Source organism: Lithobates pipiens, unplaced genomic scaffold (assembly GCF_037356315.1).
Source record: "Lithobates pipiens isolate NorthernLeopardFrog02 unplaced genomic scaffold, aLitPip1_a1.2 Scaffold_16, whole genome shotgun sequence".
Taxonomy (NCBI): Eukaryota; Metazoa; Chordata; class Amphibia; order Anura; family Ranidae; genus Lithobates; species Lithobates pipiens.
Window position 1 is genome coordinate 386,724,095 of NW_027507748.1, and position 12,491 is coordinate 386,736,585.

At 44.1% G+C, this 12,491-nt stretch overlaps 1 protein-coding gene across 1 annotated transcript in view; it reads right to left on the bottom strand.

Moving 5' to 3' along the window:
• Nucleotides 1–1,979: 1,979 nt before the first annotated feature.
• Nucleotides 1,980–12,491, bottom strand: part of LOC143983036 (multidrug and toxin extrusion protein 2-like) — a 447,238-nt gene continuing 436,726 nt past the window's right edge. Inside the window, exon 17 of the mRNA XM_077482263.1 lies at nt 1,980–3,271. Within this exon, the coding sequence (XP_077338389.1) occupies nt 3,033–3,271 (239 nt within the window). The 3' untranslated portion in view covers nt 1,980–3,032. The remainder of the gene's footprint in view (nt 3,272–12,491) is intronic.

Genomic DNA, 12,491 nt, shown 5'->3' on the forward strand with positions numbered 1-12,491 from the left:
GGCTGGCCGGGCCTCGATGATGTCACTCCCACACATATACACATCATGACACAGAGCAGAACTGCCCTGCTGACAGGCAGAAAGGTTAATGACTGTCATAAAAATCTGTCAGCATTTCTTTTCTTTTAGGGTAAACCCACTTTAATGATGCAGTTTTGGGAAAACACACACACAAGAAAATGTATTTAGTGGTCATGGAGAGAAAAGATGTCATTAGTAGGTATGAGCCTATTTGGTGTTGATGAACGTGACAGTTTTTAGCTTGTCAATGGGTGCTTGCACCCCCCATGTCCTTTACAGCCACTGATGTCACATGGCCCATTCACTTGCATGGTCAGAAATCCCCAGGATTGTAAGCAAATGGGTGGAGATTAGCAGGGTTACATCATTGTCTTAATATGGCTTCTTACCCATATTTGAGCACTAACATTGCCCAGATATGGGCATGTCCATATCTGGGCAATGATGTTACCACTATCCCACCATGGAGAGTATTGTGACTGGTTATGTGCACAGAATTGTTTTTTTTTTGTTTGTTGTGCCTAGGCAGCGGCATTGTGATTGATGATGGATTTACGACAAGGGACTTTTTGAGGATTTTTTTTTAATAAAGAACTTGTCAAGAGTTTGAATGTCTATTTCAAGGTTAATTTGGTGCTCCCCACATCTCCAGCAGTTGTCATTCTTCGCTAGAGCAAGGAGGCAGCTTGATGAGGCATTTATCTTAATAAATGTAAGGCCTGAGATCCTTTGAACAGCAAACAGTTGCCACCTGAAGCTGCTTGCATGCTACCTTGTCTTTCCAAATGCTAAACAATAAATCAAGGAACAACGATGTAGGGTGCTCTCAAAAAAAGGACAGGCCAGAGGTATAGTCCACAATGTCAAATGAATAAAGTTTAGGCAAGGTGATGTCTCTGAATACTTGGGCAGCACTTTATGAGGAAAGCAATCTCTTTTGAAGACAAACAAAACAGAAAAAGGTGCCTCTAAGTGCAGCAGTACAGACTTTATTAGCCCAAAGAGGTTAAAAACACTTACTGGACATGAGGTTAAAAAGGGATCATCATAGTGAATGTGTAGGATGGTGGTCCAGTAGCCAACATCAGGGTAGTCCTGTATGGGGTCAGGTGTGTAGCATGGATTCCAGCCGACCAGTAAAGGGAAGCCGCAGTGGAAGGAGACACCAGAGGGATCAGCCACGCTGCCGAGATCAGCGTGGAAAGCAGGACCCAGAAGTGATGTCAGTGGAAGGGGACAGAACCAGCGTGGACCGCATGGACCCGAAGTGACGTAAGAAGCTCCTGTTCACCTTAGCCAAAGATGGGTGCTCTGGGTATATTGGACCCTCCAATCCAAGTGAGATAGATGTGTGGCACTCACTGTTAGCAACTCTGGAGGGACTTTAGATTAGTGCATATTAAAGAAATGTTACACATCTGACTTCTGCAAAATTACAACAGTGGGTCTTGGTGCTTCCCGTAGGTAAGCACTCCAATACAACAATCTGAGAAAACAAAATTCAGGGCACTCACTGCGTGTCACTCTTCTTTTTTTATTTATAAATTCCAAGCAATTCAAACACATCCAGTTGATAAGAAGACTCTAACCTAGAATTAGCAGTAACTAGGATAATAGGATAGTCAATCAGCCGAATGATAGACAGGCAGTAACTGTACTTGCAGTCTCTTAAATAAAATTAGAAGAAATAATGGAAAGCAGCAATATCTCTGTGACTCAAGCAGGGTAAAATGTGGCTGCATAGTAAAGTCTCTTTAAGATTCTGTAACAATAGAGTCAAGCTGAGAACCAATATTTTAGTAAAAAAAAAAATCAGAACACACATAGCTACTTGCAATTATCTTCATAAACAGCATTCTTGTCAGTAAGATACAGGGTAGCTCTGGTAACACAGGCAAACAGCTGTAGGAATCCAAGGACACACAGGGCACCTAACTGTAACTATAGTAGTCTGGCCTGCATCCTGACTCCAGCAGTGGAGGGCACTTCACCTGGCTGCATATCACTTTTCCCGCTGCCTCCTACCTCATCAGGTGTGGTCTCTCTGAGCTTCTAAGAGAGGTATGCATAGAAAGCTATATTTTCTAAGGGTGCCCAGAAATCCAGGGAGTTGTGGAAAGTGGTGGTAAAGGGGCCCTTGTCTGCATCTGAGCATGACAAGTAAATGGGCACTCCACTACACTAAACCTAGCATGGAAAAATTATAGCACAGCATTGGTTATCTCTTCAACCTCCTACAATGCTCACCTGGATAGACGGGTGATTCTATTCTATGTAGAAAGTTTAACCTATACTCAGAGGGAGCTCTCAAAATTTGAGAAGATCTGGAATGGTTGTTTGTGGTTAGTCGGTTAATGACTGCAATTCAACATTTTTATTTAATGTAATTCACATTGTTCTATATTTGATGTTTTTTTTTCATCAAACAATGAAAAACTTTAATAACTGCTCACTTGGGTCAGGATTACAAACATTTTTGGAACTTGAGGTAGTGAGGAAATTTTTCTGGATACACAGTACACTTGTCTAAGCCCCTGTACACACGGTCTGAGATTCCGACGACCAAATCCGTCTAAGTAATTCCGACTGATTAATTCCGGAAGAGGTCCGGAAGTGATGTTGCATACACACGGTCGGACTAAGTTGTCGGAAAATCCGATTGTACATAACGTGATGACGTTATTTCATTACGACGGGACTACATTCAGGCTAGTAGCCAATAGCTTTGGTCTAGGAATTTGATCTGAGCATGCGTGCCACCTTGTCCGTCGGAGTAGGCTACACATGATCGGAGTATGATCGGAGTATGTCCGATAGGAGCATTTTGTCAGAATATATTTCCGGCAAGTTGGAAAAGTTGGTCCGACGGATATTCCGATGGAAACAGTCCGATGCAGACCACACACAGTCGGAATATCCGACAAAACACTCCGATAGGAAACATTCAGACGGAATCTCCGACCATGTGTACAAGGGCTAAGTATGCATATCAAGGGTCATTAGCACCTGTGTTATCTTTTGGTAGTAAATAGCTTAAAAGCAATGCCAATCATAAGTACACTAATGGATAGAAGCAATGCTAGTCCTCTCCGGACAATCAGCTGTTTAGTGGAGAGGATTTCACCTACAACATTAGTTGCTTCCATTGGTAGATCATCTTTTAAATCCAGTTGCTTTGTATGATCTTCTCCAGAGGCCATGTCATGCATGGCAATAGCATGAAAGCTGGAATCAGTCATTGTTGTGCCCCCTGTAACACAGCAGAGACATGCATATATTATCATATTCTTAAGTTATATAGATATATATTGAAATATATATTGTGCCTTGAAAAAGTATTCATACCCCTTTAAATGTTCCACATTTTGTCATGTTACAACCAAAAATATAAATATATTATATTGGGATTTTAAGTGATATACCAACACAAAGTGGCACATAATTGTGAAATGGAAGGAAAATGATGAAGTCACGTGCCGTGATGTAATGCGTAGGGAGTGGCTGAATATACTGAAGGAACCAGGAAGTGATGTAAGTGGCATCTAATGCTGTCTACAACAAATTGTTTGCACAATTACTGCTGTTGTTTACTGCTTTTAATGTCCATTTGGCCTTTAATAAATTGAGTTTAGTTAAATGTTTTTACGCTATGGGGGGCTTTTTATTTATCCCCTTATAACATCTGACCATGTTGGAACCATCATCCCAGAAGCCTGGAAAGTTGGAGACACTGGTGGAAAACCTGTAGCTGTGTCCAGCATTACCAGAAACTGCAGTGTACTTGTGGGATCAAGAGATGGCGATCTGATCTGTCCTAGGGAGATCGTTAAGGCGGTTTATATTCCTCATTGAGGTAAGAGCTCTGGGAGCATTAAGTTCACACGAAGATCACATATAGAAGAATCATTCATTACAAGAATTGTTTTTCACAAGATTTGTAGATCACAGGAATTTTGGCACATTGTTTGAAAATAACTTTTCAAACAAAATAAGTTGATTTGATTTTCCTGACAGACTCCATGGCAGCATATGTGTGGGAAATAACTCACCGTACACACCCGGATGGGCAAAATGTTGAGCAAATAAAGTTTCACACCATCAACCAACAGTACTTGTAAACCAAAATTAATTGAAGATAGGGCAGCTGGTTCAACACAGTAATGGGACATAAACATGTTCATAGAAGACCAGGAAACCGCCCTGCAAATTACTTCAGGAGCTACAAGACGTAAAGCTGCCCAAGATGTAGATCCACTCCTGGTTGGGTGAGCAGACACTACCTCCAAAGAAGCCAAGCCCTTGGCTCTGTGAGCCTGTTGGATGACCTAAACAATCCGTGTTTGATGTGATGTAAGTAAAGACAGCACAAGCCATTACTGTACAGAGGCCATGCTCAGCACAAGCCATTACTGTACATTGAATAATAACCAGCAGGAACAGGAAACACCACACAGGAAGTGAGTACAACAGAGATGCACCATTGAGTTGCATTTAAAGAAACACAACATCTGCGACAATCCATGCCACAATCGCCCTAGATGAGGCATGTTTCCCTATCCTTTCTGGCAAAAGAATGAACAGGCATTCTGAAGCCTGAAGGAAGCTGTAGCTTGTAGATATGTTTACAATATCTGAGGGATTCCTAAAATTGAAGGAAGGCACTGCTGGAATTCAAATCAGGATTCCCTGTTTACTAGACATGCACTTTAACCAACTAGGCCACAGCACACTGTGGCCTAGTTGTGACAGTGCACGTCTCCCATGCAAGTTAGAACTCTGCGGTTGGCAGAACAATTTCTTGGCTCCCACAAAGACTGATACACCCTTGGGAATTGAGTCAAGCATAGGTAACAGCATAGGTAACTCCATGACCAATGAACCAATTTCTAAGGCTTGGAACCATGCCATGGAACATTCCACTCCAATTCCCAAGGAGGTGTGGAGAACAAGCGGGAGACTCCATTGGAAAACCTACACTTACTTCGAGGTCTGAGCCTAGCTTCTTTCTAGAAGAATTGTTGGAGAGGAAAGATGCCTAGATCAGAAAACACTTGTGAAGGCCGATAAAGCTGACACTTGAACTTTGAGGGAGCTGGCCAATAGAGCCAGGACTAAATCTGACTGGAGGAAGCCTAGAATATCTAGAACTTCTAGATCACCACATGATCTGCCAGCAGCAGACATGTATTAAAAAAACTTTGCCCAGATTCTCTCATCAACTTTGTCTGCATTCATACTTCTAGTATTCAAGAGAGCGGAGATGAATCTGGAAGAGAAGCCGAGGACCACCTATCTCGAGAACCAGACCGTCGGACACAACTGTGCTAGACATGGATGTAGAATTGAACTCAGTGGCAGAATACCTGGCCTGAGGAGAAGGTGAACTGGGTTCCAGAAGCTGAACTGTGCTAGCAAGGGAAACCATGACCTAATTGGCTGATAAGGCATCACAGCCACCAACACCACAACCTCTGTTCGGAGACTTGACCAGGTTGACCATGACTGGAAGAAATGCATTTCCAATGATTCATCAGGGCATCTGCACCTGCAAAACCTCCACACGTAGAAACCATTTGTTGTGGACTCTGGAAAGAAAAATCAGTTTGAACATTTTGGACTCTGAGAACATATGCAGCTGAGCTGTAGGCTCAATTCTTCTGAGCCCGGTTCCTGCAATAGAGAACAGGCTGTAAATAGGGATGAGCGGAACACCCCCCCAAACTCCCCCCCTCCGGTTCGGTTTGCACCAGAACATGGGAATAGGCAAAAAAATTGTACGAACAAGCAAACAACATTAAAGTCTATGGGACACAAACATGAAAAATCAAAAGCGCAAATTTTAAAGGCTGATATGCAAGTTATTGCCATAAAAAGTATATGGGGACCTGGGTCCTGCCCCATGGGACATGTATTAATGCAAAAAGAAGTTTTAAAAATGTACATTTTTTCAGGAGCAGTGATTTTAATAATGCTTAAAGTGAAACAATAAAAATGAAATATTCCTTTAAATATTGTGTCGGGGGGGGGGGTGTCTTTAGTATGCCTGTAAAGTAACGCATCTACCACAGGAAAATTACAATTATAAAGGAAAAAATATCATTTAAAATTGCTTGCAGCTGTAATGAATTGTCAGATTCCAGCAATTCAGATAAAAATAATTTAAAATAAACGGTATGGGCCCTCCCTACACAAAAATGTAAAAATAAATGCATGGGGGTCCCCCAAAATCCATACCAGACCCCTCAGGTCTGGTATAGATTTTACAGGGAACCCTGCGCCAAAATTTAAAAAAAGGCATACCTTATCCGAGCACACAACCTGGCAGGCCGCAGGAAAAGGAGGGGGATGAGAGAGCGCCCCCCCTGAACCATAACAGGCCACATGCCCTCAATATGGGGAGGGTGCTCTGGGGTCCCCCCTGAAGCGACTTGTACCCATATGAATAAATAAGTAATCCGGATGTTCGCACTCCAATGAAAATAACTCAGCTGTGAGTTGACGTTTCCTGATGATATAATAACGAAACATATGTCGAGCCGCTACTTGGTCACGTTACTCAACACCACTTCCAGTCTCTTTCGTTGCTCCGGGCTGAATGGTGGAACGCACACCAGCTATGAGGGCTAGCCGTGAGGCACCTTCCGAATAACCAGACACACTTGCAGCCCCAGTTCATGTAAGCAGCCATTTGGCATTTGTATTCTTATTCATTTTCAAATAAACAGGATTATGCTATTGGTTCCTATAATTTTTTCACATATCTCATCCATGATCTCTACTGATACATCCACAGTCTTCCTCATTGTAGCAAGTATTATCTTGCTAAAGCCCTTCTGACTTGCTTTTAATTAAAGGGGTCACCATTCTCTGTTAAGCAAAATACATATAAGGAGCATGTTGGGTGTATTTTTATCAGTCGGTGAAGGAATATTCTCCATCTTTTGGAAGAATTTTAATTTATATGTGATTTTGGGACTTACTTTCTACAGGCCATTTTGGCCAAAATATTGTCTATACCACTTGTGTTCATTACCTGTGTATATATAAGTATTTATGGCACATTGCACTTTATTTGTTTTTTCAATGTCAGTTGCTTGAGTATATCTAATCATTCAACCTTTGCTCAGTTAATTACCATTTGTTCTAGAGCGCCCTCTGCACTTTATTTTATTGGTTCCTTGAGTAGCATTTCTACTTAATTAGGAGGGCAGCTTTTTTTTAAATCATATTCGTCTTATTTACTATTTAAGTTAGTTTTGGCACGGAGTACACTTTTTATTTTTCACAGCTAGGAGTAAGCACCAGTAGTTACGGTGTGAAAAACGCATCAACGAACCTGTAAAAAGGGGACCACCAGATTCCAGCCCCCCCCCCCATTGTGAATGGGTGTCGGGTACATTGTACCCCTACTCATTTACCAAAAAAAGTGTCAAAAATAGTAAAAATGACGAGAGTTTGGGACAAGTCCTTTATTCAAAAAAATAAAAATGTCCCGTAATGTAAACCTTCGTCCATCACGCCATCCGACAAACCAAAAAAAAACCCCCCCAACAACTCCACCTCCATGGGAAGCTCCCGCCGACTGAAGCCTCTTCGTGATTATATCTGTTATATAGCTGAGGGCGAGGCCACATGGTGATGTAAACGGATGACCCCGCCTTCCTCTGACGTCACGTAGCATCAGAGGGGATGAAGTCACCCGTTTACATTATCGGGTGGCCCCGTCCCCGGCTATATAATAACTGTCAATGCAGAAAGCCTGCAGTCAGTGGGAGCCTCCCATGAAGGCGGATTTTTTTCAATTTTTTTCTTCTGTCATCGGACGCTGTGATCGAAGATGAATGAACATCACGGGAACTTTTGATTTTTAATAACTGACTTTCCCAAATAGTCTACTGTCATTTTTACCATTTTACCCGGTACCCATTCACATAGTGGGGCGGGATCTGCGGGTCCCCTTGTTAAAGAGGGCTCACATATTCAGATAAGCCCCCCACCCACAGACCCCCACAACCACTGGGCAAGGGTTGTGGGGATAAGGCCCTTGCCCCATCAACATGGGGACAAGGTTCTTTGGGGGAAACCCCAAAGCATCCTCCCCATGTTGAGAGCATGTGGCTTGGTATGTCCCCCCCCCCCCCCCCCCCGTTCCTGCTTGTCAGCTTGCGTGCTTGGATAAGGGTCTGGTATGGATTTTAGGCAGGCTCCCATGCCTTTTTTAAATTTGAGGTAGGGTTCCTCTTAATATCTATACCAGGGCCTGGTATGGTATTTGGGGGGACCCCAATGCATTTAGAAAAAAAATATACATTTCGGTGCGTGGTTCCACTTAGTATTAATACCAGACACAAAGGGCCTAGTAATAGACTGGGGGGGGGGGGGGGGCATGCTATTTTTTTCTATATTGCTGGGGTCCGACAATTCATTACAGTCATGAACACTTTTGAATTCAATTTTTTTTTCCTTTAGAAATGTCATTTTGCTGTGGTACTGTTATAAACATGGGAAAGATGCTCTACTTTACAGGCATACTAAGGACACCCCCAGGCACGATATTCATTTTTATTGTTTCACTTTAAGCATTTTTAAAATTACTGCTCCTGAAAAAATGTCTGTTTTTAAAACTTTTTTTTTTTGTATTGATACATGTCCCCTGGGGCAGAACCCCATACACTTCTTATGGCAATAACTTGCATATAAGCCTTTAAAATTAGGACTTTTGGTTTTTCATGTTAGTGTCACATAGACTTTAAAAGTGCTTTCGAATTTGCCGCGAACACCGCATAATGTTTGCTGTTCGGCAAACGGGTGAACACCCCATGTTCGACTCAAACATCGGGCTCATCCCTAGCTGAGCCCAGGCTGTCTTTAATGTAGGAGACCGCCGTAGTGTTGACTAACCTAAGAGTACTGATGCTCCCTTTGTTAAATGGTGAAAGGACTAAAATCTGCTTCTTGCCTCCCACTTCTGGACAAACCCCCTCCAGAAAGGCCGCCTTCTCCAGCTTCCACTTGATCCTCAGATCCGTAGACACCATAGTGCCAATCATTTTAGAAACTGAAAGGCACGCAGGTGGAAAGAAGACCGGGCAAAGAGTATTCAGATCCAAAACATCAGAATTCAGAGCCAAGGCAATGATCCAAGATTATATTGAACTGAGCCCAAGGCCCACAAGAGACTGAGTGGGCTCCAAGTGTCTCCTTGTCAGATTCAGCAGCCAGCCATATTTGAGGAGCATAGAAAAGTCCTGAGCTCTGGGATCCGGCAGCTGCCCTATGTCTTGGGACAGTGGGATAAGGACATTCACGTAACAAGCCAGGCCTATGCTCCTTGTGTTGAAAAAAGACTATAACAACCAATAAGACCCTGAAAACATACAGGGTGATGTTGAAAGTCCGAATAGCTGGAGCTGGAGCTAGAGATGGTTTTGACCTACAGTGAACTGAAGGAACTTGCGGAAGACTTCTACAATGGGCACGTGAAGGTAAGCATCTTAAGTCTTTTGGAAACAAGACAGTCACCTGGCTGGACTCCCTATGCATCAGGGATAATGTTTTCACCTTGAACTTCTCCTTTGCTGAAAATTGTCTCAGGTGTGCAAGGTCTAAAACCGGCCTCAGCAAGCTGTTCCTCTTCATGACCATAAAAGGGGCGAGTACTTGCCCTTAAATTTCTCGCATTCAGAGACTGGCACAGCAGCACTTTGCGACACCGGTGACTTACGTAAAACATGAGTATATGCTTTCTTTACCTCAGCATGAGGCAAAATACATGGAAAAGAATCAGAGATGATGGGGGACTTCTGATGGACCATGCATGTCCCAAAAGGACCACTTTGATGTCCCAATAGTCTGAAGCCCAACTCATTAGCTTCTTGGATCCAGAGTTTTCAAGCTTTTAGCATACTTCTGAGGAGATATTAGGTCCCCTCACCAGCTCTTCCTAAAATCCCAACCTGATCTGTAAAAATGTGTGACCCTGGCATGCTCTGAACTTTGTTCTCTAGACCACTTCTAGTCTAGCTAGTGCTGGTCCTGAAGTAGCACCGAAAACTTGGCAACTGTGGCCCTTGTTCTGGTGCTATCCAGCTTGCCAAAGGATGAAGCTCCCCAAAAGGGAATGCTACACTATACCTATTAGAGGCGGGAACAGCAGGTCCAGGCCCCAGCCATAGCATTCACTTTTCCATAACTGACGAGAGCATAATCCATGCCACTATGCAGCTGATGTCATTTGGAGCATTATCATGGAAGCCCGATATAGAAAGACTCACAAACGCAAAATAGGATAGAAAGCAAATGGTGCAGCCGGCCTCCTCCACCCCCCCCCCCAGCGGCACTGTCCAGAGCCCGCAGACTCCTCCCCCTCTGGCCGCTAAGAAGTGGGGTCTCTGTTGGCAGTACAATAAGGGAAGTTTGGGGGTTCCTGCCATTTTAAACATGAGTGCACTGGGTGCGGGGTGCTCATCCAGTGTCCCGTTGTTTTTAAAAAAGGTAAGGGCTGGGCCCGGAGAATCTGCAAACAAGAAGGAGGACGCCAGTGAGGGGTGAAAAGATGCAACCTTTCCTTAACAGATATCCAGACAGAGAGGCTGTGCGGCTACTGAGGGAGGGTTTCTTGGAGGGTTTTAGGATCCCATGTTCATTGATTACAATGGTGTGGAATTTGCATCCTACATTACTGCATCCTTGGGTGGTGTCTGAAAAACTGGCTAAGGAAGTGGCATTGGGTCACATGGGAGGGCCGTTTGTGGTTAAGCCACTGCCGGATCTCACTGCTGGGGGTGATGCCTAAGAAAAAACTGCACAAATTTTGCCTTATACACCCACCACCTGTCTTTCCCGAAGGGCGGTTTGGTCAACAACGCCATAGATCTGGAGGTATGTACAGTTTTGTACACTTCTTTTGACGTGGGTTCGCCGTTACGGGAAAGGGGTTATGATGGCAAAAGTGTACATTAAATCCGCATTTCGTTTACTCCCTGTCCACCCGGACAGTTTCCGCCTGCTGGAGTGCTGTTGGCATAACAGATTATACATAGGTCGCTGCTTGCCTGCTCTTTGTTCGAGAAGTTCAATTCTTTTGTTGAATGGGTAGTCCATGATGTATTGGGGGTAAATGTTGTCATCCATTATTTGGATGATTTCCTTTGTGTGGGGCCGCCTTCCTCTAAGTTGTGTGCGATCCTTTTGTCTGGGTTGCAGCACATTGCAGGTAGGTTCGGTATTTCATTGGCTGTCGACAAGACAGAGGGCCCGACTACCATGCTAAGTTTCTTAGGCATACTTCTCAACTTTGAATCCATGGAGTGTTGTTTGCTGGATTGTGGTGCTCTTGGAGATTTTTTCAGTAATACTAGTTTTGAATTTGCGACAACATGGGAGTGGTTCAAGTCATTAACCGCATCTCACAACCTGTCATACGGCTGTTGTGGCATATAGTGCTATGCTGCCTTCATTTGAAAATTTTTCTGAATGTTGTACACCTCCTGGGGGTAGACAATACTTTAGCTGACTCCTTGTCTCAGTTTCACTGGGACAGGTTTTTCGGGAACTTACACCAGCGGCAGAGCAAAGGGGGGGTCCCCTTTTCCGGGTGGCTGTGGGAGATTGCCTTGGAGCCGTCGCGGGATGGATCAGGTAAGCGAGTGAGGCTACATGGACGGCCTTCTCCAAGGTATGGCGGGAATGGTTGGAGATGTTGCGTTTAGCTGGGGTGGAGCAGGGACATTCGGAAAGTATGGCTGGTGCTTATGCACTTTGTTTCTAGGAACATGGAGCGAGGTGCATCAGTGTCTGCCTTGAAGCGGAAACTGGCGGGCTTGGAGTTTTTCTTTAAGTTGCAGGGCTGGGTGATTTTTAAGTTCGTTGGGCGGTAACAGGACATCGGAAGTCACATAAGTGCTGGTTGTGCAGGATGTGCTTTGTAGTGGGGACCAGTTGCAAGTCTTGCTGCACAGGGCCAAGACAAACCAGGAGGGCAGGGGAGTGTGGGTGCAACTGTTTACAAAATAATGTTAATTGGAATAAGTTGTTTTGTTTATAAAAAAAGGCTGCTATGGCCATTTGTACTCCATTTCAGGTGTGGTCTTATTAATTGTAGGTAATATTAAGGGGTAGGCTGGGTACTAATGGTCGGGCAAACATCAAAAAAGGTTAGACATCTGATCTACATTGGTCAAGTAAGACCCGGAGCAAGAAAAATGAAATGAAACAGATAGTAAAGGTTGCATTACCGGGTGATGAAGGTTAGCAACTATGTGGTTAAGGAAGTGTAGGTGGAGAAATGGGGAGGCAACAGAGAGCATGGGGATGTGGAGAGCACAGGGGGGAACGGAGAGCATGGAGGCGATGTGGAGAGCACGGGGGCAGCGGAGAGCATGGGGGTGATGTGGATAGCATGGGGGTGGCAAAGAGCATGGGGGGTGGAGAGCATGGGGGTGATGTGGAGAGTATGGGGGTGATGTGGA